General features: G+C 47.7%; 1 protein-coding gene across 1 annotated transcript; it reads left to right on the plus strand.

Annotated features, from left to right (window-relative positions):
- Positions 1–1,065: 1,065 nt before the first annotated feature.
- On the plus strand, positions 1,066–27,452 carry LOC132808006 (zinc finger protein 883-like). The gene is made up of 4 exons (XM_060821895.1): positions 1,066–1,155; positions 3,558–4,756; positions 17,918–19,210; positions 26,803–27,452. Exons 2-4 carry the CDS (start codon positions 4,213–4,215, stop codon positions 26,835–26,837), a joined length of 1,872 nt encoding a protein of 623 aa, XP_060677878.1. The 5' UTR covers positions 1,066–1,155; positions 3,558–4,212; the 3' UTR covers positions 26,838–27,452.
- Positions 27,453–27,658: the final 206 nt, after the last annotated feature.

Consider the following 27,658-nt stretch of genomic DNA (forward strand, 5'->3'; position numbering starts at 1 on the left):
AGAGGTTTACAAAATTATGAGGGGCATGGATAGGATAAATAGGCAATGTCTTTTCCCTGGGGAGTCCAGAACTAGAGGGCATAGGTTTAGGGTGAGAGGGGAAAAATATTAAAGAGACCTCAGGGGCAACATTTTCATGCAGAGAGTGGTACATGTATGGAATGAGCTGCCAGAGGAAGTGGTGGAGGCTGGTACAATTGCAACATTTAAGTGGCATTTGGATGGGTATATGAATATGAAGGGTTTGGAGGGATATGGGCCGGGTGCTGGCAAGTGAGACTAGATTGGATGGGGATATCTGGTCAGCATGGACGGGTTGGACCAAAGGGTGTGTTTCCATGCTGTACATCTCTCTATGACTCTATGAACTGGAAATGGTCTCCATGCTCTAACACTTCCCATGCTTTCATGCTCTTTATTTTCCATACTGTCTAAAAATAGTCACAGAGCTGTAGAGCACAGAAACAAACCCTTCAGTCTATGCCGACCAGATGCCAGCATGTCGCCTCTTATCCCTCTGAATCTTTCCTATTCATATCCCCATCCAGATGATGTAATTGTACCAACCCCCACCACGTCATCTGACAGTACATTCCATACACATACCACCCTCTGTGCAAAAGGATTGCCCCTTAGGACCCTCAGAAATCTTTCCCCTCTCACCCTAAACCTATGCCCTCCAGTTCTGGTCTCGGTGCCTTGCCCCCACAACAAGGGGAAACGACATACAAAAGTTGAGCAGCCAGACAAAATGCAAAAGGAATAAAATATCGAGCCGCAGGGAAAAAAAAATTGTGGCTCTATCTTTTTTCCCCTGTTGGCATTTGGACACTTAAAATCTGTCAGGAACACCAACATCCCCATAGAGCATACTGCGCATGTTTGCCAGTGTCAGCAACGCAGTGCGCCTGCTTACCAGTGTCAGCAAAACACTGAACATGCTCATCGCTGTATGCAAACATAGCGCGAAACATTCTTTTGATGGACCAATAGGCAACCTTGGAGGACCGGAAGGAGCCTGGTCCTCCTGCCAATCAGAGGCAGCCCATTGTTTGAATGCGGAAGTCGGACTCAAGCTGCAGCTCCTGATCCTCTCTGTCTGAATAAAGATAGAGCTTTACCCAGACTGCACATTCCTTCCTCTGTCCCAGATATGTGAGTACGGCACTATTTTGCTCCCATTCCATGTCTTTTTCATTCTGGGGTTCAGTTGTTGACTTGCAGCAACTGAAAGAAAAGAGTGTGAATCCGGAAGGGGACAGACTCTGGAAACGCTGGTCCAGGTCTGTGTCTCAATTTGCGAAATAGACAGGAGGTGGAGAAGTCGACGTTTCGGGTGTAACCCTTCCTCGGGGCTGGGGCTGGGGCTGGGGCTGGGGCTGGCTGGAGAAGCTGCACATAAAGGGGGTGGGAGTGAAGTGGAGATAGGTCAAGACAGGTAGAGGCTACGACTTGGTTGGTCAATGGGAGGAATGCATGGGGTTGCTGGCAAAGAACAAGGAGGGAGGTTTTTTTTGAAATTGGAAAACTCAACGTTGAGTCCTTCAGGCTGTAGGCTGCCTGGAAGATGAGGTGTGGTCCCTTCAATTTGCAGTTAGGTTCGTTGTGGCAATGGAGGAGGCCAAAGATGGTCGTGTCAGAAAAGGGAATTGTAATGGGTGGTGACTGGGAGGTCCGGTCGGATCTGTGGACCCAGCTGTGATGCTCAGTGAACCGTTCCCCAAGTTTGCGCTCGCTCTCCCCGATATAGAGAGGACCACAATTGGCAAACACAGGACCACGATATGAAATTATAGCTTTGGCTGTGGCAAAGAAAAACAGAAAGGAGGTGCATTGTTTAAATGGAGATGTATTTGAATGTGGAGAAAGTGAGAACTGCAGATGCTGGAGATCAGGCTCAAACATTGTGGTACTGGAAGAGCACGGTAGGTTAGGCAGCATCTTAGGAGCAGGAGTGTTGACGTTTTGGGCACGAGCCCTTCATCTAGACTGATGTGTGGATGGGCAAAGAGGCCTCAGTGTCCTCCTACTCCAGTCACTGCCAGTTGTCAGACAGATGTAGGAAGCAATCGGCAAGGCACGCGTTATATTAGCAAGAGGAATTGAGTTCACAAGTGGGATGTCTTCCTGCAGTTAGGGTGTCATTGAGTATATTCAAGGCTGAGTTAATCTGATTTTTGAACAAAGAAGTGGATGTTTGTGGGGGAAGGCGAGAACATGGTTTAAGACCAGTATAGAATGGTTCCAGAGTCATACAGCACAGAAACAGACCCTTTAGTCCAACCTGTCATAGAGATATACAACATGGAAACAGACCCTTTGGTCCAACTCATCCATGGTGGGACCAACAATCTGGTCCCACCTGTCAGCACCTGGCCCACATCCCTCAAAATCCTTCCCATTCATATACCCATCCAGATGCCTTTTAAATATTGCAATTGTACTAACCTCCACCTCCGACAGCTCATTCCAAACATGTACCACCCTCAGTGTGAAAAGGTTGCTTCTCAGATCTCTTCTGTATCTTTCTCCCCTCACTCTAAACCTATGCCCTCTAGTTCTGGACCCCACCCCCTCCTGGGAAAAGACCTTGGCTATTTATCCTATTCATGCCCTTCATAATTTTGTAAACCTCTATAAAGGTTACTCCTTAGTCTCCAACGCTCCAGGGAAAACAGCCCTAGCCTCCAAATAGAACAAATCCTCCAACCCTGGCAACATCCTTGTAAATTTTTCTGAACCCTTTCAAGTTTCACAACATCTTACTGATAGTAAGGAAACCAGAATTGCACACAATATTCCAAATGTGGCCTAACCAATGTCCTGTACAGCCGCAACATAACTTCCCAAATCCTATACTCAGAGGATTGGGAGAGTTTTCAAAACCTACAAAAGACAACTGGGAAAGAATGGAGGACAAACGAAACCTTCGAGGGTCAGCTTGGAGGCATCAAGGTCTCAGGACAGGGGGTGGGGATGATCCCAGCTATGGGCCACATGCCAGCAAATGGGACTAGATTAATTTAGGATATCTGGTCAGTACAATTGTGTTGGACAGAAGGGTCTGTTTCTGTGCGATGTATCTCTATGACTCTGGCATTTGCCAGAGTCAGGAGGTTCACTTTCTCTCTACTTTCAATGTTAATGCCTTGACGTCTCATTTTGCTCCCACCTTCCTGGGGTCGTTAACCATTTTGTGTCTGGTCCTTCCTCAAGAAGCTGCGTGGCAGGTTCACCCTGAATTGACACTTTCTTCTTGCTTCCCAAAATCAGACCTGCTCACTCTCAGCAGTATCCCAGTGTTGTGAAAGATGGAGGTATCCAAAGTTCAGAGAGACGGCAGTCTTGATGTTTTTGCTTTTCTGTCCCTGTAAGATCCTGAATCAGCACCTTCAGGAGAATTAGTTCGAGCCGAGTGAGAACAGAGGGGGAGAGAGAGTGGGATGGTGCTTTCAATTTTGTGGAATAACAAAAGAAAAGAATATTCCACAGAAAGTAGAATTGCTTGTTCTGAATTTCTACTCTGCACTAATGACCTTTGTAATCTCTTTTTACAGAGCACAGTAGCGCCTCGACACACGAACAAACCCGTTCATGTACAAATCGGTTTACGAACAGGAGCGTACGTAAAATTTTGCTTCAACGTACGTACGAAATTCAAGGTACGAACACAAAAGCTCTCGGGCCCCGCGTGATCTCATTCAGTTAGTCTTTGGCGTGTGCGCTCTGAACAGCCATCCAACCATTCTTACGCTATCCGAACAATGGGAAAAGTTAATTCAGTTCGCGAACTCTTCGGATTAAGTTCATAAGTCGAGGCACTACTGTATTTGAAAATCTGAAGGCGGAAGTTTCAACATCAACAGATGAAGGGCTTAAGCCCGAAACGTTGACTCTCCTACTTCTCGGATGCAGCCTCACCTGCTGTGCTTTTCCAGCGCCACACTTTTCAATACTGACTCTCCAGTGTCTGCAGTCCTCACTTTGACGTCAATGTCTGACAGTCACTCAATCCATCGGGACCGCAACGGTTTTCATCTATGATTCTGTGAGAAGGAGCAAAGCTTTTTGGTTCCTGTCTAAGTACGTTTTCAGCATCAGCGGGACTGGATGAGAGACCCTACCATTGCAGTGCACTGAGTGTGGAGCCTAAAATAACTATACAGCCTGGAAAGAGGAATTCACAGCAGGGAGTGGCTCAACACTTCGGCCATGGAGAAATGCGAGGAATCCCACCTCTTAGAGAAACCATGGAAGTGTGGTGACTGCGGGAAAGGCTTCCGTTTTCCATCTTCCCTGGAGATTCATCGGCGTAGTCACACCGGGCAGAGGCCATTCACCTGCCCTGTCTGTGGGGAGGCCTTCAGATATTCCTCCACCCTGCTGACCCACCAGCGGATCCACACGCGGGAGACGCCCTACAGCTGCCCCGAGTGCGGGAAGGCCTTTACCCAGGTCTCTGGACTGCAAAACCACCAGTGGGTCCACACAGGGGAGAGGTCCTTCAGCTGTCCCGAGTGCAGGAAGGGCTTCAGCAATTCCTCCTCTCTGCTGAGGCACCAGCGGGCCCACACTGGGGAGAGGCCCTTCAGCTGTCCCGAGTGCGGGAAGGCCTTCAGCAATTCCTCTGACAGGCTGACCCACCAGCGGGTCCACACTGGCGAGAGGCCATTCCCCTGCCCCAAGTGTGGGAAGGCCTTCATCAGCTCCTCCCACCTCCGGAGGCACCAGCGAGTTCACATTCCATCGCAGGGGGATTGAAGGAGTGAAGGCTGAAAGTCCAGTGAATAATGACAATCAGCCCAGCTCCCGGGACTCCCGGGTTTGAATCCCGCTGCAGCAGATGGCGCTATACAGGGTATGGGTTGAAATTGCTGAGTGAGGCAATGCTTCCTCCGGGTTACGGCTCTACCAAGGATCCAATTAGAAAGGGACATCTCGGTGCTGACCAATAGTGAAGACAGTGAGGTTGGGTGGGCGTATAAGCGTGAGTGAGTGTGCTTTGATCTTGAGCTGTTTAAAAAGCAGCTACTTTTTCTCTGCCTTTTTGCTGAGGGGGATTTGAAGCTTTAACAAAGTTGGGTCACAATAAAGGTGAAGTGAACTTAACGCCGAGCTCAGACTCTCATTGAAGGCTTTGAGCTCCAAGAGGTTTTGGTTTTAAAGCTACTCATTCCTTTCAGCCTCCTGCACTAAGCTTCCCATGTCGCTTATCAGTTGGATCAGTGAATGAGCAGCCAATATCGTTAGAAATTGTATATGTTTCAGGAGTGCAGAGTGTGAGAATTCTATTCGAGAGGGTTCAGTAAAGATTTACCAGGATGTTGCCAAGACTGGAGGGAGGGTTTGAGTTATCAGGAGAAGCTGGGACTTTATTCACTGGAGCACAGGAAATTAAGGGGTGCCATCATTGAGATTGATAAAATCATGGGGAGTGGAGGTTAGGGCTCTTCCTTAGCGTAGGGGAGCTCAAGTCTAGGGGGCACATTTCTTTAAAGTGAGAGGAGAGAGATTTAAAAGGAACCTGAGCGGCAAGGTTTTGACAGAAGGCAGTTTACACGTGGAATGAAGTTGGATGAGGATGTGGTAGATGCAGATGAAGTTACAAATTTTAAATGACATTTGGATGAGTACATGAATAGGAAGGTTTAGAGGGACATGGGCCAAACGCAGACAAATGGGATCTTATTGAAGTGGCCTTATTGAAACCAGTAGAATTCTGAAAGGGGCTTGACAAGATTGATGCAGATAAAATGCTCCTTTGTGGGGTGAGTCATAGAATGCCAACAATGTGGGAGCAGGCCATTCAGCCCATTTATTCCATGCTAGCCCTTCGAAGAGCATCTCGCCCACATCCATCCCATGGCCCATCAACCCTAAATTGCACATCTAGGGTCACTATGGGTAATTTACCACAGCCAATCCACCCGAACCTTTACACTCTAATCTATAAATTACCTTCTCAAAAATGACATTTAAATGTAGAGTTTTTCTCTAAGCAAAACGTCAGTCTGACTCAACATTCGGGTGCAGTCAGAATTCACACTTATTGTCAGAAAAGCTCTGCATTTGAATGACATTCTTGAGTAGGTAACAAAAAACAAGTTCTGGGATTAACATGCTAAAGAACAGAAACCCATTCGAAAGGTGAAAAGATTTAATCTAAAATTGTTTGATGTGTCACATTTCCATGACACTAGAATCCTTTCGATATAAATTGTGATCATGATCTCATTCTCCACAGCCACCTGCTGAAGGAGCGGCGCTCCGAAAGCTAGTGCTTCCAAACAAACCTGTTGGATTATAGCCTGGTGTTGTGCGATTTTTAACTTTGTCCATGGGAAACACATGAGTTGTGGGACTGGTAACAGTTCTTATTTTGTGATCTATTCCAAGTGAAATTTCTACTCTGCGCAGGCACGGGTGAACAGTTTGTCTTTTGTGCTTTGCGCGAGATCGGGCTAGCAGCTTTTAAATCCTTATGTTAAGCAGTCGAAGTAAACTGTCGATCAGCAACTGTATTCCGAGAGTGGTACTTCCAGCTCTGGTAATCCTGTTGCATCAGAGAGAGGGAGAGGATGTCACATCTAAAGAGCAGACTGAAAAGTTATTTCGCTTGTTGAGTCAGTTCCTCCCTCAGATGAGACTGGATATTGCTTTTAATGGATCATAATTAAATGCTACAATGGAACATCTTAAATTTGAGGAGGTTTGAAAGGGCAAACAAAACAGTTTCTTTGAAAAGAGATATTGTTCCATTTCTAATCTTGGGTGACCCATGAGACATTTTTACTGAGAGCGCCATAATCATCTTCCTGCTGGATTTTTTTCAGGGCAAGCAATTTCTGGTGAGAGAAATTCTGCATCCTGGGAAGGCGGGGAAATTAACATAAAAACAGGCTGTTAAAAGCATTTTAACTGTGGGTCCACGAGCTTTCGTGGGAGCAGTGCATTTGCCAAAAACATTTTGGAGGAATTCTGTCGAACTGTTGGACTGAAAGTAGTTTCCCCACTGAACGTTAAACAGGCATTGAGAACGTTGCGCATTATAGTGTGTTCCTGAGGACCGGAGGAGGATTGAACTTGCCAACGTGAACCACACTTTGCAGAGAGAGGAAATTTCTCCGGATGGAAGAGGTTGATGGAAGTCAACAATTGTCAGATTATTTCATGAAAATAACAGCTGCTATAGGGAACACCTAGAAGAGGGGCGTGTGTAATGAGTACACAGAAACAAACTCTTCAGTCCAGGCCAGCCAGATATCCTAAATTAATCTAGTGACCCATTTGCCAGCATTTGGCCCATATCCCTCTGAATGCTTCCTATTCATATCCCCATCCAGATGTATGGTTTTCTTTGGAGAATACTTGGGTGAGAGCCAAGATATGCTATTACTCAGCCTTTTCCCACTGAGCTTGACCTTTCCTTCATGTTAATTGGAGCTGGAAAAGCCTGAAAGCTGAAAAGGATTCCTGGGGGAAAAAAAACTTTTCCTTTCAGTCGCTACAAGTCAATAATTTATAGAATCCCTGCAGTGTGGGAAGAGGCCTTTCGGACCAACCAGTCCACACCAACTCTCCGAAGAGCAACCCATTCAGACCCATTTCCCTATGACTCTACACTTACTTTTGAGTAATGCACCTAACCTACACATCCCTGATTGCAATGGGGAATTCACCTAACCTGCACATCTTTGGATTGTGGGAGTAAAACCCACGGCCCTTGAGCCCAGCATTAAAAATAAATGGAAAACGGCAGTGGCAAAAGAGAGCGCCATACTCACAGAAGTGGGACAAAGGAGGGAAGTTGCAGTCCGGCGTGAAGGTGAATCTTCATTCATGGCAGAGAATCAGCAGCAGGTTCAGAAACTCATGGTACACCTTCCGCATTCAGACACCATGGGGGGTTCTGATTGGCAGGAGGACCGGTCTTCTTCTGGTCCTCCTTGGCATTCTATTCGTTCGTCAAAAGTAGTTCGCGCGCCTTTTCGGCGGACAGCAAGAAGCATGCGCAGTGATTTGCTGACACCAGCAAATATACGTTATGCCTTACTGACACCGAGGAGCATGCGCAGTATGCTCTGTGGAGATGCCGTTATTACTGACGTTGTTAAGCATCCAAATGCAAATCGGAAAAAAAAGGATAGAATCACATTTTTTCCTGTGGCTTAAGATTTTATTCCTTTTGCATTCTGTCTGGCTGTTCCATACATGTACCACCCTCTGTGTGAAAAGACTGCCCCTTAGGTCTCTTTTATATCTTTCCCCACTCACCCTAAACCACATCATTCCAGATGAAGGGCTTGTGCCGATAGGTCAACTTTCCTACTCCTTGGATGCTGCCTGACCTGCTGTGCTTTTTCAGCACTGCACTTTTTGACTCTGATCTCCAGCATTAGCAGTCCTCACTTTCTCCACTTCCCAATATATCACCATTTAAACAATACACCTCATTTCTGCTTTTTTTTTCCACAGCAAAGACTATAACTTCACACTGTGGTACTGCACTTGCCACATGTTTGAGGCACAGACCTGGACCAGCTTTTCCAGAGTCTGGCCTCTTTCTGGATTCACTCCCTTTCTTTGCAGTTGCTGCAAGTCAACAATTGGATCCCAGCTGAAAATGTGTTGCTGGTTAAAGCACAGCAGGTTAGGCAGCATCTCAGGAATAGGAAATTCGACGTTTCGAGCATAAGCCCTTCATCAGGATGTTTCCTGAAAAAGGGCTTATGCTCGAAACGTCGAATTTCCTATTCCTGAGATGCTGCCTAACCTGCTGTGCTTTAACCAGCAACACATTTTCAGCTGTGATCTCCAGCATCTGCAGACCTCATTTTTTACTCGAACAATTGGATCCCAGCAAGAAAATAAAAGAAATAGAAAAGGGAGTGAGAGTAGTGTGTGCTGTTGGACAGACGAAGGAAATTACAGTCTTGGATGAATCTCAATCTTCATTCAAAGAGGGAGGAGCAGCAGCAGCTTCAGAAGCTCATGGGTCAAGATTGAAGTCGTGCTGGAAAAGCACAGCTGGTCAGGCAGCATCCGAAGAGCAGGAAAATCGACATCTCGGATTCAGACAATAGGGCTGCTCTGAATGGTAGGAGGACTAGACTCCCTCCGGTGTTCCAGTGCTCCTCATTGGTCCGGCCGCTAATACTATTCTTCCTATTACAGGGCGGCCACAGGTGTACTCAGGACTCCAGAAAAATGGCCTCACCAACATCCTGTACAACCTCAACATAGAACAAAGAAAATTTACAACCCAGCAATAGGCCCTCCAGCCCTCCAAACCTGAGCTGATCCAAATCCCCTGTCTAAACCTATCGCACAATTCCTGAATCTGTATCCATCTGTTCTCCAATGACTCATGCATCTGTCCAGATGCACCTTAAATGAATCTACCGTCCCTGCCTCTACTACCTCTGCTGGCAATGCGTTCCAGACACTTATCACCGTCTGAATAATGTACTTTCTGTGTGCATCTCCAACATGATGTCCCAACACCTGTACTCAGCATGTGAACAATGAAGGCAAGTGTGCTGAACACCTTCTTCACCCCCCTGATCTACCAGTGATGTAACTGCCACGAACAATGAACCTGAACACCTCCAGGTCTTTGTTCCACAACACGACTCGGGCCCTACCATTACCTGCTCAAGTCTTGCCCTCCTTTATTTTAGCAAAATGCAACTCCTCACTGATATCCGTACCCCTCTCATACACACACGCGCTCTCTCAGACATACACATGCACCACCCTCTCAACACACACACCCTCTCGCAAGTTCATACTCCATCACAATCTCACTTTATCAAGCAGGCACACATGCTCTCACACACACTTCCCTGATGAAGGGCGTTTCCCCGGAACGTCAATCTTCCTGCTCCTTGGATGCTGCCTGACTTGCTGCAGTACCACACACTCAATCCTAAACCTATTACCCTCTAGTTCTGGACTGCCCCATCCAAAGGAAAATATCACATCCATTTACCCTATCCATGCCCTTCATGATGATATAAAAGCATATAAGGTCACTCCTCAGACTCTGGCAAGCTGCGGAAAACAGTCCCAACCTGAACTTGTCTCTCCTCACCCGGGTCACCAAGACACATACCTGAGGTGGTAAAGTCTGCTCCCTCTCTGGATTCACTCCAGTTGCTACAAGTGAGCCTGCTCCATCATTCATTAAGATCATGGCTGATCTATCCATCGTCTCATCTCCTTCTCCCTGCACTGCCGCAAGGAACCCCTTAATTCCCTTACCAGGCCAAATCCCACCCAATTGTGTCTTGAATATACTTAATGAAGCTACCTCTATTGCTTCCTTGGCCAGAGTATTCCATAGATTTTGATGAAGGGCTTTTGCCCGAAACATCGATCTTCCTGTGCACTGGATACTGCCTGACCTGCTGTGCTTTTCCAGCACCACTCTAATCTCGATTATTCCATAGATTCACGACCCTCTGGGAAAAGCAGTTCCTCATCTCTGTCTGAAAGCTACTCCCTCTAACCTGGAGGCCTAGTGTCACCCACCAGCAGAAATGACCGGACAAGGTAGGACTTCATCCCCACAGTGCAATGACATTGGGAAGATGTTTCCATCGGTAGGAGAGACGAGGACCAGAGGACACAGCTTTAAGAATAAAGTGAAAACCTTCAGGAACAGAGATAAACGATGTCTCCTTTTCTGCTGACAGCGAGGAGCATGGACAATGTATTGGTGACATGAGCGAGCAGGTGCACTGTTGTTCACACCGAGGAGCAGTCGCAATGTGCTCTGTGGCGATGCTGGTGTTGTTGACAGATGTTAAGTGTTCAAATGCCAAGAGAAGAAATAAAGGGTAGAGCCACAGTTTTTTTTTCCCCTATGAGGCTCAACATTTTATAGCTGGCTGCTCAACTTTTTCTCAATTGTCTTTTCCCCAGAGTAGGGGTGAGGTTCACAACTAGAGGGCATAGATTTTGGGTGAGAGCAGAAGGATAGAAAAGGTACCGCAGGGGCAACTTTTCCATGCAGAGGATGGTGCATGTATGAAATGAGCTGCGAGAGGAAGCAGTGGAGGCTGGTATAACTACAACATTTAAAAGGCATCTGGATAGGTATATGAATATAAAGGGTTCAGAGGGATATGAGCCAAGTGCTGGCAAATGGGACTACATTCATTTAGGATAACTGGTTGGCATGGACAGGTTGCACCGAATGAATGTGTTCCCATGCTATACAACTCTGTGACTCTAAATAATAAAAAAGTATATATTTTCAAAAACCAAACTATCTCCATGTTAACAAGGCTTAGTTCACCACATACTTTACTAACCATTCTCAACAGGTCCTGCCCCTTCAATGACTGAGGAACATATACATGTTGGTGCATAGTATCCTTCACTAGTATTTACACACTACCCTCAGCAATTGCACAAGTAACAGCAAAGGTCAAACAGCACAAGGATTAAACACACAGTGAGGGGTAAACAGCACAAGGATTAAACACACAGTGAGGGGTAAACAGCACAAGCGCCAGTAAAAGCAGATGGAAAGTGAGTGTAAAATACCGGTGTCTGCCCCGGGCCGCACGGCGCCATTTTCCTAACGGCCGCTTCCTCGCTCGAGCGACTTCTCCTCCCAACCGCCTTCGCCCCCGCGTGACGTCTGCACGGGGGGATGGGCGGGGCCGGGGGAGCCTCACCGTCACCAAGCAACAGCCACCTCGCGCTACAACTGCTCATTCACAAAAACAAACTCTCCTGTCTCGCTCTGCAGCTGCAGGGGGGGGGGACACTGCCACGTTTCGAGGAGCCCTGTCTACATTGGGAAAGCTCACCGCTCCATTTAAACAGATATTCCCACATCTAACGGAACGGCCTCATATCTAAAGGGGGCAATCTGCATTTTAAAGGGACATGGACATTTTAACGGTATTTCTGCAAATAAAGAAATTTAAATGGACGAGATTACATTTCAAAGGGATGTGGGCACATTCAAAGGGATATCTTAATATATAAAGTGACGCAGTTATATCTAAATGAATTTACATTTCTAAGAGACGTTGCCCTGTTTATAAGTAGAGACAATAGCTGTGAATACTGTCTGTGCCCCAATGTTCAGTCAGACTGACATTTTTCTCAGAAAAGCTCTGCACTTAAATTACATTCTTGAGAAGGTAATTTATAGATTAGAGTGTAGATTAGGGAGAATTGGCCGTGCTAAGTTACCCATAGTGACCAGGGATGTACAGGTTAGGGTGGATTGGCCATGGGAAATACAGAGTAAGGGGTTGGGTATGGGTGGGATACTGTTCAGAGGGCCAGAGTGAAATAGATGGGCTGAATGGTCTGCTTCCACATTGTCGGAATTCGAGACCCTCCCCACAAAGAGGCATTTTATCTGCATCGATCTTGTCAAGCCCCTTTCGGAATTCTACTGGTTTCAATAGAGGCTGCTGCCGCTGGAATACAGAAAATGTACCATTTATTTGTTGGTATCACTGCTGCCTCACAGCGGCAGAGCCCCGGGTTCAATTCCTCTCCCACATCTGCGTGGGTATCCTCGCGGGTTAGGGTGAATTGGCCACGCTAAATTGTCCCGTAGTGTTAGGTGACGGCGAATGGGGCTGGGTGTTTTGTTCTTCGGCGGGTCGGTGTGGACTTGTTGGGCCGAAGGGCCTGTTTCCACACTGTAGGAATCTGATCTAAAGTTCTGGAATTTATATATTGATGAACTAAAACCTGCAACCTGTTTTAAAAGATGAAGGACTCAGCAGCGATCCAGGTTTGTTCCAAATATTGCGTCGGTTGCATGACGCTGTGATCTGTTGCTATTAATTCTGTGCCTTATGATCCTGCAGCACAGCTCCCCGCAGAAGGAGCAGCGCTGCAGAGGCTAGTGCTTCCAAACACACCTGGGTGGGCGGGGCTTACCAGGAGGGGCGGGGTTTAGCCTGGGGGCGGGTTTTAGCGGGAGGGTGATGCTCATGGGCGGGGCGTGTCTCGTGAAAGGAACGCGCGCGAGTAGGCGGGGCGATGCGGTGCGTTGAGCCTGGAGGCGCGCGGCTTTGTGGGCAGTTGCTCGTGGGGGAAGGGGGCGTGGTTTTTATTCGCGCGGGGTCCAGGGAAGGGGTGGGTTTTGGTGCGGAAGGGGGAAGGAAGTGTGGTTCCAAAAGGTGGGGCTTTGTCTCGAAGGGCCAGGGTTTACGAGCTTTGTTCGGAAGGGGCGGGGTTTACAAGCTGCGTTCGGAAGGGGCGGGTATTACGAGGTTTGTTCGGAAGGGGCGGGGTTTACGTGCTGCGTTCTGAGGGGGCGGGGTTTACGTGTCGCATTGGCGTCGGAGGGGGCGGGGCCGAGGCCGTCCCGAAGACGGAAGTGTGTCCGCCGCCTATTGCCTCCGCTGGAGTCTCGGCTGCAGCAAGTAAGGTAAAACTTTATCAGTATGTCCTTTTACAGAGTTTGTATTTAATAACCAGTAATGGCTACTCAATGTCATCATAAAGTCCCAAAATGCCATTCATTTCAATCCATTGCAGATAAACACTAAGAGTTAATTTTCTACGGGATTCAACAGCCTCAGCACTAAAATGGTCTCACAAGGGAACGGCTGTGAATGTTATCACTTGGTGTCCTGTTCACACAGATTCACCGATGCTGAGGCAAACCTTCTTAATTGCCTTACAGCATCCTGTTATCACTTGGTGAGCCCAGGTGTCCCTATCTTTAAGTTCTCTCCTCTTTCTCAGCCTTCCTGCCTGTTTATTTTCTAGTGCAGTAAATGTGTTCAATAATTCAGCATTACATTTTAGTCTAAATGTTTAATGACAAGTTTTAAGGCTGTAGACTTTATCACCCAGATGCCCACACCCTCATTCCTCCCTTTGATTGCACCGCGATCACTGAAAGAGAAGGCTGGTCCAAACGAATGCCCTTCAAGGTGGTCCAGCCATCAACATCCTGTAGAGCGGCACCACCATCTTCACGGCTCATCTGGTCATATTTATCATCGCCATCGACACATGTGGGTGAGCCATCGGATCGCAAAAGGTGCATCTTCTGGGGCAAATCTATATCACTAAGGGACCTCATAAGCCGAGCAATTAAATACCTAACAATACCAATACCGACAAACATAAATAGCTAAATTGATAAGCCAATTGTACCATCAGCCGGACCTGCAGTCTCCCCAACTGGTCCCTTCAGTCATTCTGTCAAGGAATACCCGGATCTCTTCTTGTATCTTAGTAATATTGCCAGTGAGATCGGGAATGCCCATAGTGCATTTATCTTGGACAGTGGTGCAGACCTCACCCTCCCGGGCGAGTATATAGTCTAAGGCATACCGATTCTGCATAGAGTAAAGACACAGGTCTGATAATCCCAGTTTACTCTGTTCCAGAGCCTCTTTAGTCTTATTTCCTCGAATGGTCAGGCCACAAAAGAGGGAATTGCGGTTCTTTTGACTTGTCACCCCTGCCGATCCTTCCAACCTCAGGGTATTCTGGATTCCCCAGCCTATTGGGTGTCCTGTATTGTCACCCAGTCCATTGGGATCCTTCCAGTCGGAGTAAGGTTGGCTGAGACCGACCACTGCATTCTCCTCAGGTGGAGGTTCCATCGACTTGTCCACTGACCAGGACAAGGTACTGTTGTGGGAACAAGGTCTCCGATATTGATGTTATGAGGGACATCTTTGCCATCCATGACAAGGAAATTGGTAGCTTTACCTCAGCTGAAGAAATAATAGTCTGATTTGGGGTAGATTAGGGAGAGTTTGTCAAAATAGGTTACTGAAATGTTACAGCAGGGGGTCTGGTCAGATATACAGGAGCAAAGGGTCAACGTTTTGCAAGAGGATTCGCTTGAGCACTGTAAAAAATGGGCCAAGTGACTCGAGCACCCACACTGTTTCGGAGACAATGGTCCTCAGAATGCTGTTCCCATTGGGCTCTCCCTTAGCTCTATTGTACATGGTCTTGGTGACAATATCAGATTCTGAAAAGAGAAAAGGCCTATAAATGCGCAAGGGAAGGGTTCCGTTCCAGGTCCATGTACCGCATAAGGCCTGCTGTACCCCAGCCAGTGTTACACCAGCTGTTTGTATACACAGACCGGAGCTATTGGAAAGTGATATTTCACTTCGCAGGGTCGGCAGCAGGAAGACTGACGAATAGTATGGAATCGGGGACTGGGGACTGGGCAAGTAAGTCATCTCCTGATAGAGAGGAGTAACATACTCCTGCCTCTGGGATGAAGAGCATTCTGTGGGCCTGTATAAATAAGTTGTTTGCGGATTGTGGAGTTTCCCCGATCAGGCTTCCCTTTTCTCGAGTCGGCCCGTCCTGCAAAAAGGGATGGTGTTCCCAGGCATCCTTAAAATATTTACCATAATAACGGGGTTGATCATTTTTATCCTCACTAGGCTTGTGTCTGCAGGTAAAATAAAAAAACCATGGTAACGACATGGTAACTCCCACTGATTTCTACTGTCCAGGTGGACCATCTGGTCTTTCTGATGTAAGAGTCCATTGCAATAATCAATCTTCATCACGTCCCACACGTCAAAGGCGTCTGGTCCGGTGCACTGGACCACATCTCCTCAGCATGGGTGGTGGATAATCTCTGATCATTCCTGGTCGCATCCATACTTAGTGGCTTTCCCCATCAGGGTGTTATACGTGATCAGAAAGGTGAGGAGATAGGCGATTCCCCCACATGTCCCTCCTCTTAGTTCAAGTATCTGTAATAAGATTAACATTAGAACAACAGCAAAATTCAAAAACCCAACTGGACAGTGTCCTCTCCTTTTGTTGGGATTCCAGTATTCTCTCCTCCTCTTCCCCACTTTTGATTGGTGCGGTCAATCAATTTACAATGGTGCAGTTGGACCCAAGCTGAGTGCCCAGTGACTTTGACCGCCGTAGGGGTGGGAAGTAAAACCTGGAAGGGGCCATCCCAACGAGGTTGAAGACCTTTGCAAGTCCAGGTCTTGACGAGCACCAACGAACCAGGCTCTACCCGTGACGAGGCTGAAAGGGAGGGAACATCGCTGTAGGCTGCACGCTCATGGGTGTGAAAGGCACGCATAACACTAGTTAGAGCAAGAACATAACCAACCATTTCTTCGGTCATGTGGTGGAAGGGGACTGCGAAGGGAGCTGAATCGTTCCAAGGAGTACAGAGAGGGTGACCAGAGAGATTCTCAGCTGAAGACAGTCGTATCTTGCCCACAGACATGGATCCCATCTGGAATAAAGCCACAGGGATTCGCATAACCAGGAGAGGCCAGACTCAGCCATTAATTTGGCAAGTTTAGTCTAGAGTCTGGTTAAAACATTCACCAAGGCTGGCCGTCTGAGGATGATAAGCACCATGCAGTTGTCGACAAATACAAAGCTGGGAACAGAGTTCTCCGTTAATATTACCTACAAAGTGTGGTCCATTGTCCGAGCTAATGCACGCAGGTATACTGAAGGAATTATTTCCTTAAACAAAATCTTCACCACAGACTCAGCAGTCGCGTTAGGAAGAGGGTAGGCTTCAATCCACTTCGAAAAGACATCAACAATAAGCAAAACATATTTACAGCAACTCAGCTCATTTCTACAACTCAATGAAGTCCAGTTGAAGTGTCTCCAAGGGACCCTCCAGCAAGGGAGTTCTCGTAGAGATACTTGAACTAAGAGGTGGGGGATGACCTACCCACTGACCTGTATGATCACGTACAACATCCTGATCGGGAAAGCCACTGACTGAGTATCAATGCGATCTGGAACGATCTGAGATTATCCTGATGTCATCTGGCGCACCAGACCAGACACTTTCAACGTGGAGTCGCTTGAGCGATGGCGTGAGCTGCCAGAGGAAGTGGTGGGTGCTGGTACGATGATATGTCAAAAGGCTCTTGGACGGGCATCTGAATATGAAGGGTTCAGATGGGTCAGGGCCAAGTGATGGCAAATGCGACTGGAGTCATCGAGATGTACAGCACGGAAACAAACCCTTCAGTCCAACTCGTCCTTGCTGACAAGATAGCCAACCCAATTTAGTCCCAGCTGGCAGCACCCAGCCCATATAGGGGCCAAGTGATAGCAAACGTGACTAGATTAATTTCGGATATCTGGGCAGGTTGGGCCAAAGGGTCTGTTTCCATGCTGTGTGATTCTAATTGTCTTCAGTGAAAGCAGAAGTGTGGTTGTGAAGGCTGGACTTTCAGGGCATGTTTTGCCCTGACTGGGAGCAGAAGAGTTTGACTGAAGTGTATCGGTGTTAATGCCTTGATGTCTCATTTTGCTCCCACCTTCCCGGGGTCGTTAACTATTTTGTGTCTGGTCGTTCCTCAAGAAGCTGCATTGCAGGTTCACCCTGAATTGGCACTTTGTTTTTGCTTCCCAAAATCAGACCTGCTCACTCTCAGTGTTGTGAAAGATATTAACTTTCAGGTGGAGGCATCCAAAATTCAGAGAGATGTCAGTCTTGATGTTTTTGCTTTTTCTGTCTCTGTAAGATCCTGAATCAGCACCTTCAGGGGAATTAGTTAGAGCGGAGTGAGAACAGAGGGGAAGGGAGAGTGGGATGGTGCTTTCAATTTTGTGGAACAACAAAAGAATATTCCACAGAAAGTAGAGTTGCTTGTTCTGAATTTCTACCCTGCACTGATAGTGATGACTTTTGTAATCTCTTTTTGCAGAGTATTTGAAAATCTGAAGACTGAAGTTTCAAAATCAACAGATGAAGGGCTTCTGCCTGAAACGTTGACTCTCCTGCTCCTCGGACGCTGCCTGACCTGCTGTTTTTCCAGCGCCATATTTTTTGACTGACTCTCCAGCGTCTGCAGTCTTCACTTTGATGTCAATGTCTGACAGTCACTCAATCCATCGGGACCACAACAATTTTTGATTTTGATTTCTGTGAGAGGGATCAACGCTTTTTGATTCCTGTTTGAGGATGTTTTCAACATCAGGTGGGACTGGACAAGAGACCCCACTGTTGCAGCGCACTGTGTGTGGAGCCTGAAACAGTTATACGGCCTGGGAAGGGGATTTCACGGCAGGGAGGAGTTCTACACGTGTTTGTGTGCAGCTGAAGCTGTGGCCATGGAGAAACCCGAGGAATCCCGCCCCGTGGAGAAACCGTGGAAGTGTGGTGACTGTGGGAAAGGCTTCCGCGTCCCATCTGCCCTGGAGACTCATCGGCGCAGTCACACCGGGGAGAGGCCATTCCCCTGCACCGACCGCGGGAAGGCCTTCAGACATTCCTCCCACCTGCTGGCCCACCAGCGGGCCCACACGGGGGAAAGGCCCTTCAGCTGCCCAGAGTGTGGGAAGGCCTTCAGCACTTCCTCCACCCTGCTGAGCCATCAGCATGTCCACACGGGAGAGAGGCCGTTCAGCTGCCCTGAGTGTGGGAAGGCCTTCAGGTATTCCTCCACCTTGCGGACCCACCGGCGTTTCCACGCGGGGGAAAGGCCCTTCAGCTGCCCTGAGTGTGGGAAGGCCTTCAGGTATTCCTCCATCTTGTGGACCCACCGGCGTTTCCACACGGGGGAGAGGCCCTTCAGCTGCCCCGAGTGTGGGAAGGCCTTTACCCGCGTCTCTGCCTTGCGCAGCCACCGGCGTATCCACACCGGGGAGAGGTCCTTTAGCTGCCCCGAATGCAGGAAGGCCTTTACCGACATCTCCTCCCTGTTGAAGCATCAGCGGATCCACACGGGGGAGATGCCCTTTACCTGCTCTCAGTGCGGGAAGGCCTTCAGCACATCCTCCCACCTGCTGACCCACCTGCATGTCCACACAGGGGAGAGACCGTACACCTGCCCTCACTGCGGGAAGGGCTTCAGGTATTCCTCCGGCCTGCTGACCCACCAGCGGGTCCACACAGGGGAGAGACCGTACACCTGCTCTCAGTGCGGGAAGGGCTTCACCTACTCCTCCCACCTGCGGAGACACCAGCGGATCCACACAGGGGAGAAGCCCATCAGCTGCCCAGAGTGCGGGAAGGCCTTGACCGACATCTCCTCCCTGATGAAGCATCTGCGGATCCATACCGGGGAGAGACCGTACACCTGCCCTCAGTGTGGGAAGGGCTTCAGCACATCTTCCTCCCTGCTGAGGCACCAGCGGATCCACACCGGTGAGAGACCGTACACCTGCCCTCACTGCGGGAAGGGCTTCACCTGCTCCTCCAACCTGCGGAGACACCAGCGAGTTCACGTGCCATTGCAGGGTGAGTGAAGGAGTGACGGCCGAGTCCCATTATCGACTGGACTATCAACCCAGTTCCGGGGACTCCCGGGTTCGAATCCCGCCACGACAGATGGCAGAATTGGTATTCGGTCAGAAATGTGGAGTTCGGAATCTAATGATGAGACCGTTTCAGGGAGGGGGTGGTGTGGAGGAGAAAGCCCCCATCTGATTCACTCTCTCCCTTGTTGTTAGGGGAGGGAACCCCCATTGTGGGAAAGGATTCACTCGGTCGTTCCAGCTGCATCCTTTACCCGGTCTGGCCTACACGTGACTCCAGACCCACAGCAGTCTGGTTGACTCTACACTGCCCCCCCCCCCGCACTGGCAAAGGTGCGGAGAGAAACTTACTTGGAGACAGGGTATGGGTTGAAATTGCTGAGTGAGGCAATACTTCCTCCGGGTTACAGCTGTACCAAGGATCCAATTACAAAGGGACAACTTGGTGCTGACCAATAGTAAAGACAGTGAGGGGGGTGGGGGGCGTGGGGGGAACAGGGGAGGTGTGGTGTGTGCACTTTCACCTTGAGCTGTTCAAAAAGCAACTACTTTTTCTCTGCCTTTTTGCTGGGGGGATCTGAAGCTGTAACAAAGTTGGGTTGCAATAAAGATTACCCGAACTTACCACTGGTCTCAGACTCTCATTGAAAGCTTTGAGCTCCAAGAGGTTTTTGTTTTAAAGGTGCTCATTTCTTTCAGCCTCCTGCACTAAGTTTAGAATATAGAACAATCCAGCGCAGAACAGGCCCTTCGGCCCTCGATGTTGTGCCGACCTGTGAACTATTCTCGGCTCGTCCCCCTACACTATCCCAAAATCATCCATGCACTTATCTAAGGATTGTTTAAATCTCCCTAATGTGGCTGAGTTGACTACCTTAGCAGGTAGGGCATTCCACACCCTTACCACTCTCTGTGTAAAGAAGTTGTCTCTGACGTCTGTCTTAAAGCTATCACCCCTCAATTTGTAGTTATGCCCTCTCTTGAATAAGGGCACAACATTTGCAATTCTCCAGTCCTCAGGTACTAAACCCGTAGACAATGACGACTCAAATATCAAAGCCAAAGGCTCTGCTATCTCCTCCCTAGCTTCCCAGAGAATCCTCAGATAAATCCCATCCAGCCCAGGGACTTGTCTACTTTCACTCCTTCTCGAATTGATAACACCTGTGTGTACCTAACCTTGATACTTTTGAGTCTAATATCTCGTACCTCATTCTTTTCCTGAGTGAAAACCGATGAGAAATGTTCATTTAGCACCTCTCCGATCTCTACAGTGTCCACACTCCACTTCCTGCTTCTGTCTTTGACTGGCCCTATTCCTACCCTAATCAACCTTTTATTCCTCACATGCCTATGGGAAGCTTTAGGGTTCTCTTTTATTCTATTTGCCTAAGACTGTTCGTGTCCTCTCTTTGCTCTTCTTAACTCTCTCTTTAAATCCTTCCTCAGTGATCTGTAATTCTCTATCGCCTCATCTGTACCATCTTGCCTCATGGAACAGCATCATAAGACACAGAACTTATATCAAAAGATCAGTGTCATGCAACTGATAGAATATATTGAACAAACTTAGATAGTCTTCATCTCTTAGAATGGGTGCAGGCTTTGGTTCATTAATATGTAACAATGTTCTTGAGATGACATAAGGTTTTATTAAAAAAAAGGCATCCCCGCTCAGACAATGCATTAAAGGTGTGAGATTTGAGTCTGTCAATATTCCAATCTTGAATCAGACTGGTTCTGTTTCCAAAGTCGGAATTTGTAAAATATTGCATGGATTGACTGCCTGCAGATTGTGTGCTTTTTGAACAAAATTGAATGTATCTGCAAATATAATTCTGCCAATACAATTTCACCCCAAAGAGTAGTGTGTGTGTGTGTGTGTGTGCATGAGAGAATGAGAGTGTGTGCATGTGAGTTTGTCTGTGAGTGTGCACAGAAGTGTGTTGTGTATGCTTGGGAAAGTGAGTGTGATGGAGTATGAGGCTGTGTTTGTGACAGAGTGTTGAGGGCTGTGTATGTGTGTGTGTGTGTGTGTGTGTCTGTCTGTGTGTCTGAGAGATAGAGTATGTGTGTGAGAGAGAGGCTTAATAAAAGCAAGGGGTTGCATTTTTGGTAAAACAAGGACTTGTACAGATAATGGTTGGGCCATGAGTCATGTTAGAGAACAGATAGACATGGAGGTGGGGGGGTGGCGGTGTTCAGGTACATAGTTCTTTGGAGGTTGCATCATTGGTAGACAGGGTGGTTTTCAGACGGCATTTTGCAACATTGCCTTCATTGTTCACACCACTGAGTACAGGGGTTGGGACATCATGTTGAGGTTGTACAGGATGTTGGTGAGGCCACTTTCAGAGTACTGAGTCCAGTTCTGGTGGCCCTGTAATAGGAAGAATACTGTTAGAGAGGGTTTAATAAAGATTTACCAGGATGTTGTAAGTTCTGGAGGGTTTGAGTTATAAGGAGAGGCTGGGACTTTATTCACTGGAGCACAGGAGGTTGGGGGTTGACCTCATTGAGATTGATAAAATCATGAGGAGTGGAGGGAAGGTGAATAGAAAATGGCTCTTGCTTAGCGTGGGGGAACTCAAAACTAGAGGACTTTTTTTAAATATGAGGAGAGAGATTTAAAAGGAACCGGAGGGGCAACGATTTGAAACAGGGTGATTTACATGTGGAATGAACTTGCTGAGGATGTGGTCGATGCAGGTACAGTGACAACATTGAAACAGCATTTGGATGGGTACATGAATAGAAAGGTTTAAAGGGATATGGGCCAAATGCAGGCAAGTGGGACTGGTTTAGTTTGGAATCCTGGTGGGCATGGACGAATTGGACCGAAGTGTCTGTTTCTGGGCTGCATACCTCTATTGAAACCGGTAGAATTCTGAAAGGGGCTTGACAGGATAGATGCAGATAAAATGCCTCTTGGTGGGGAGGGTCTCGAATTCCGACAATGTGGGAGCAGGCCATTCAACCCATCTATTTCATTCTGGCCCTCTGAACAGTATCCCACCCATACCCAACCCCTTACTCTGTAGTTCCCATGGCCAATCCACCCTAGCCTGTACATCCCTGGTCACTATGGGTAACTTAGCACGGCCAATTCTCCCTATGACCTACACTCTAATCTAAACTCGTCGGGCGCCTGGGTGGTGGAGTTCTACTGGTCGTGGGGCGGCCCCTGTGTCAACTATGGGGCCACCTGGAAGGTACTGGGCCCGGGACGTGAAAGGTGAGGCAGGTTGGGGGGAGGGGGGAAGGAATGTGGGGCCTGTCCTGTCAGAGTGACATTTTACACTCACTTTCCATCTACTTTTACTGGCGCTTGTGCTGTTTACCCCTCACTTTTTTTAATCCTTGTGCTGTTTACCCCTCACTGTTTTTATTAAACCTTGTCCTGTTTCTTGTGACAGTGCAGGGAGGAGGAGATGAAACGATGGATAGATCAGCCATGATCTTAATGAATCACGGAGCAGGCTCACTTGTAGCAACTGGAGTGAATCCAGAGAGGGAGCAGACTTTGCGACCTCAGGTACGTGTCTTGGTTACCCGGGTGAGGAGAGACAGAAGTTCAGGTTGGGACTGTTTTCTGTAGCTTGCCAGAGTCCGAGGACCTTGTACACTTTTAGATCATCATGAGGGGCATGGATAGGTAAATAGACGTGGTATTTTCCTTTGGATGGGGCAGTCCAGAACTAGAGGGTAATAAGTTTAGGATAGAGAGTGTGGTGCTGCAGCAAGTCAGGCAGCATCCAAGGAGCAGGAAAACTGACGTTTCGGGGAAGCGCCCTTCATCAGGGAAGTGTTTGTGTGAGAGTTTGTGTTTAAGACTGTGCGCTGTGAGTGTGTATTTACATGTGTGCCTGCTTGATAAAGTGTGATTGTGATGGAGGATGAACGTGCGAGAGGGTGTGTGTGTTGAGGGGGTGGTGTATGTGTATGTCTGAGAGAGCGCGTGTGTGTATGAGAGAGGTATGGAGAGAAGTGAGGGGTTGCATTTTGCTAAAACAAAGGAGGGCAAGACTTGAACAGGTAATGGTAGGGCCCTGGGTCATGTTGTAGAACAGAGACCTGGAGGTGTTCAGGTTCATTGTTCTTGGAAGTTACATCACTGGTAGATGGGGGTGAAGAAGGTGTTCAGCACACTTGCCTTCATTGTTCACATGCTGAGTACAGGAGTTGGGACATCATTTTGGAGATGCACACAGAAGGTACGTTACTCAGAGGGTGATAGGTGCCTGGAACGCATTGCCAGCAGAGGAGGGGACGGTAGATTCATTCAAGGTGCATCCGAGCAGTAGGACAGTCAAAGTTTCGGGCACAAGCTCTTCATCAGGAATGATGCGTGGATGTTCCGAGGGGCATCAGCGTCCTTCCGTGCCAGTTGTCAGACAGGAGCAGCAGGTAATGAGCAAGGCAAGTGGTGTATTAGCAAGAGGAATTGAGTTCAGAAATGGGGATGTCATCCTGCAGTTAGGGGGTCATTTGAATAAATACAAGGCTGAGTTAATCTGATTTTTCAACAAGAAAGAAGTGGATGTTTGTGGAGGAAGCAAGAAAATGGTTTTAAGACCAATTTAGAACAGTTCCAGAGTCAGACAACACAGAAACAGACCCTTCAGTCCAACTAAACCGTGCTGACTGTGTTCACAAACTAAACTAGTCCCACCTGTGTGTATTTGGCCCATATCCCTCTGACCCTTTCCTATTCATGTCCTTATCCAAATGTCTTTTAAACCTTGTTACTGTACCTACATCCACCACCGTGTCTGGACATTGATTCCACACACAAACTACTCTCAAAAAAAAAAAGGCGCTACTCCAGTCTTTTGAAAATCTTTCTCCACTCCCCTTCCTCATTTGCTCCCTAATCTTGAAACCCCCATCCTAGGGAAAGGACACCTGCGGTTCACCTCATCTACCCTCCTCAGGATTTTATGAACCTCTTTTAAGGTCACCTCTCAACCTCATGTGTTCCAGTGAAAAAAAGTCCCAGCCTACCCACCTAGCTGTAGGTATATTCCTATCCAGTTATGAGTTGTTCAATGCTGGTGCCGACTCGAAAGACCGAATGGCCTAGTCTTGCTCCCAACTCTCTCACTCTGTGTCCAGGACAGCAAGAGACCCTAAATCAGAGGAGCAGAAATTAGGCCATTCAGTCCATCAGATCTAATCACCCCATTCAATCGTGGCTGCTAGGTTTCTCAACCCTATTCTCCCCGTAACCCTCGATCCCCTTGATACTCAAGAACCTATCTGTCTCAGTTTTAAATGTCCCCAGTGACCTGGCCTCCACAGCCTTCTATGGAAATAGATTCCACAGATTCACCGCTCTCTGGCTGAAGAAGTTTCTCCTTTCTAAAAGGACTTCCCTTTACTCTAAAGCTGTGCCTCTGGTCTGAGTCTGTCCTACCAATGGAAACATCTTCGCAATGTCCACTCTGTCTGGGCTGTTCAGGATTATGTATGTTTCATTTAGACCTCCCCCCACCCCCGACACCCACCACCCCTCCCGCGTGTGGGCCTATGAATCAGCATGAACCAGACCCTTCAGGATGAGGTACAGCAGGGATTAGGGTCAGTAAACTGAGAATGGAGGGAGAGTGTGTGGGATGGAGATTTTCAGCTTCTAGAGAATGAGAGAGAAAAGTGAGATCGCTATAAATTAGAATTGATTGGATGGGCCAAAGTGTGGTAGATGGAATTAAATGGTGAGAAATGTGAGTTGTTGCATTTTGGTCAAGCAATCCAGGCAGGAGTGACACAGTTAAGGGGAGTGTTGCAGAACAAAGAGACCTTGGAGGGCAGGGTCCATAGTTCCTTGAAAGTGGAGTCTCAGGTAGACAGGATAGTGAATGAGGCATTTGGTAGGATGGCCTTTATTGGTCAGAGCATTGAGTAGACGAGTTGGGAGGTCATGTTGTGGCTGTCCAGGATGTTGGTTAAGCCAATTTTGGAATACTGCGTTCAGTTCTGGTATTCCTGCTGTAGGAAAGATGTTATGAAACTTTGAAAGGGGTCAGAAAAGATTGAGCTATAGGGAGAGGCTGAATAGGCCAGGGATATTTTCCATGGAGCATCAGAGGCTGAGGGGTAAACTTAATGACCTTTGTAATGGGCATGGATAGTGGGAGTAAACCTAAGGTCTTTTCCCCAGAGTAGGGGAGTCCAAGAAAACTAGAAGGCATATGTTTGAGGTGAGAGCAGAATGATTTAACTGGGGTCTGCGGGGCAACCTTTTCACACAGAGGGTGGTGCATGTATGGCACGAACTGCTCGAGGAAGTGGTGGAGACTGGCACAATTACAACATTGAAAAGGCATGTGGATGTCGGTCTGTTCTCAGCTCTGCTGGATTTCTGCTGAAGCTTTGACACCCCCCGCCTCCCCTTTACACCTTCTGGGACAATAAAACATTCAGTCAATCAAGTCCCAACCCACAATCTCCCAGCCTGTGAACCATCCAGGCACAGTGTAGTCACAGCAGGGAATCAAACAAGAAAAATGAAACAACATTAGAAATAAATAGGTGCTCGCGTTTAATGTTTATTCATTAGGAGGTAAACCAGAAATAGGGCTCTATTTGTATTTGCAGAATGATATTTGCAGATACATTGTATTTTGCTCAAAAAATACACAACCTGTAAGCAGTCAATCCATGTAATATTTTGTAAATTCCACTTTGGAAATAGAACCAGTCTGACTCAAGACTGGGACACAGACAGACTCTGACCTCACACCTTTAATGCGTTGTCTGAACTGAGATGTCACATTTTGTGGTAAAACCTCGAGTTATCTTGATATGGTGCCTTGCAGGAAGGTCTGGGATTTACATGTGAATGATAGCTGCAACCCAGTCTAAAAGATGAAAGACTTGACAATCCAGGTTTGTTCAATATATCATTTCGGTGGCAGGACGCTATAACGTTTTTCTATAAATTGTGTCTTATGATCTTATTCTCCACAACCACCTGAAGGATCAGCGCTCTGAAAGCGAGTGCTTCCAAATAAACCTGTTGAACACTCACCGAGTGGTGTGATTTTTAACTTTGTCCAGGTTAGAATGGATTGACCGTGCCCAGAGATGTGCAGGTGAGGTGCATTAATCAGGGAGTAAAAGTTGAGCAATAGGGGTAGGGGAATAGGTGTGGATCTGTTACCCTTCAGAGGGTCGGTATGGATTTGTGGGGCTGAGTGGCCTGCTTTCACACTGTGGGGATTCTCTGAAGGGAAGGGATTGGCACAAACTCATTACCTTTTTTTTTGCTTCCCAAAATCAGACCTCCTCACCTCTCAGCAGTATCCCAATGTTGTGAAAGATATTAACTTTCAGGTGGAGTTATCCAAAATTCAGAGAGATGTCAGTCTTAACGTTTTTGCTTTTCTGCCCCTGGAAGATCCTGAATCAGCACCTTCAGGGGAATGAGTTAGATCAGAGTGAGAACAGAGGGGGAGAGAGAGTGGGATGGTGCTTTCAATTTTGTGGAATGACAAAAGAAAATATTCCGCAGAAAGGACAATTCCTACCCTGCACTGACAGTGATGACTTTTGTAATCTCTTTTTACATTTAAGGATCTGAAGATGGAAGTTTCAAAATCAACAGATGAAGGCCTTATGCCCAAAACGTCGACTCTCCTGCTCCTCAGATACTGCCTGACCTGCTGTGCTTTTCTAGCACCGCACTTACTGACTCTGACTCTCCAACGTCTGCAGTCCTTACTTTGACGTCCATGTCTGACAGTCATTCAATCCATCGGGACAGCAACAGTTTTCAACTATGATTCTGTGAGAAGGAGCAAAGCTTTTTGGTTCCTGTTTGGGTACGTTTTCAGCAGCAGTGGGACTGGATGAGAGACCCTACCGTTGCAGTGCACTGAGTGAGGAGCGTGTAACAGCTATACGGTTTGGAAAGAGGAATTCACGGTGGAGAGAAGCTCCACATGCGTTTGTGTGGGGCTGAAGCTTCGGCCATGGAGAAACCATGGAAGTGTGGCGACTGTGGGAAAGGCTTGTTTCCCGTCTGCTCTGGAGACTCATTGGCGCAGTCACACTGGGGAGAGGCCGTTCCCCTGCCCTGACTGCGGGAAGGACTTCAGCGATTCCTCCAACCTCCAGACCCACCAGTGGATCTACATGGGGAAGACGCCCTTAAGCTGCCCCGAGTGCAGGAAGGCCTTTACCCAGGCCGCCTCCTTGCTGACCTCCCAGCGGGATCACTTGGCATTGCAGGGGAATTGAAAGAAAGATGGCCGAGTGCCTTTACCAACTGGACTATCAACCCAGTTCCAGTGGCTCCCGAGTTCGATTCCCACCGCGACAGATGGTGGAATTGGAATTTGGTCAGAAATCTGGAGTTCAGAATCTAACGGTGAAACCATTGTTGGGGTGGTGGGGGTGGAAGAAAACCCCCATCTGATTCACTCAGTTC

Source organism: Hemiscyllium ocellatum, assembly GCF_020745735.1.
Source record: "Hemiscyllium ocellatum isolate sHemOce1 chromosome 27 unlocalized genomic scaffold, sHemOce1.pat.X.cur. SUPER_27_unloc_3, whole genome shotgun sequence".
Lineage (NCBI taxonomy): Eukaryota > Metazoa > Chordata > Chondrichthyes > Orectolobiformes > Hemiscylliidae > Hemiscyllium > Hemiscyllium ocellatum.

Bases quoted from the DNA above. Each gene is read 5' to 3' on its own strand.
- LOC132808006 (XM_060821895.1), top strand. From the start codon at position 4,213: ATGGAGAAATGCGAGGAATCCCACCTCTTAGAGAAACCATGGAAGTGT. The intron at 4,757-17,917 runs ATTGAAGGAGTG...TCAACGCTTTTT, and splicing joins TCACATTCCATCGCAGGGGG to GATTCCTGTTTGAGGATGTT. The intron at 19,211-26,802 runs GTGAGTGAAGGA...TTTACATTTAAG, and splicing joins AGTTCACGTGCCATTGCAGG to GATCTGAAGATGGAAGTTTC.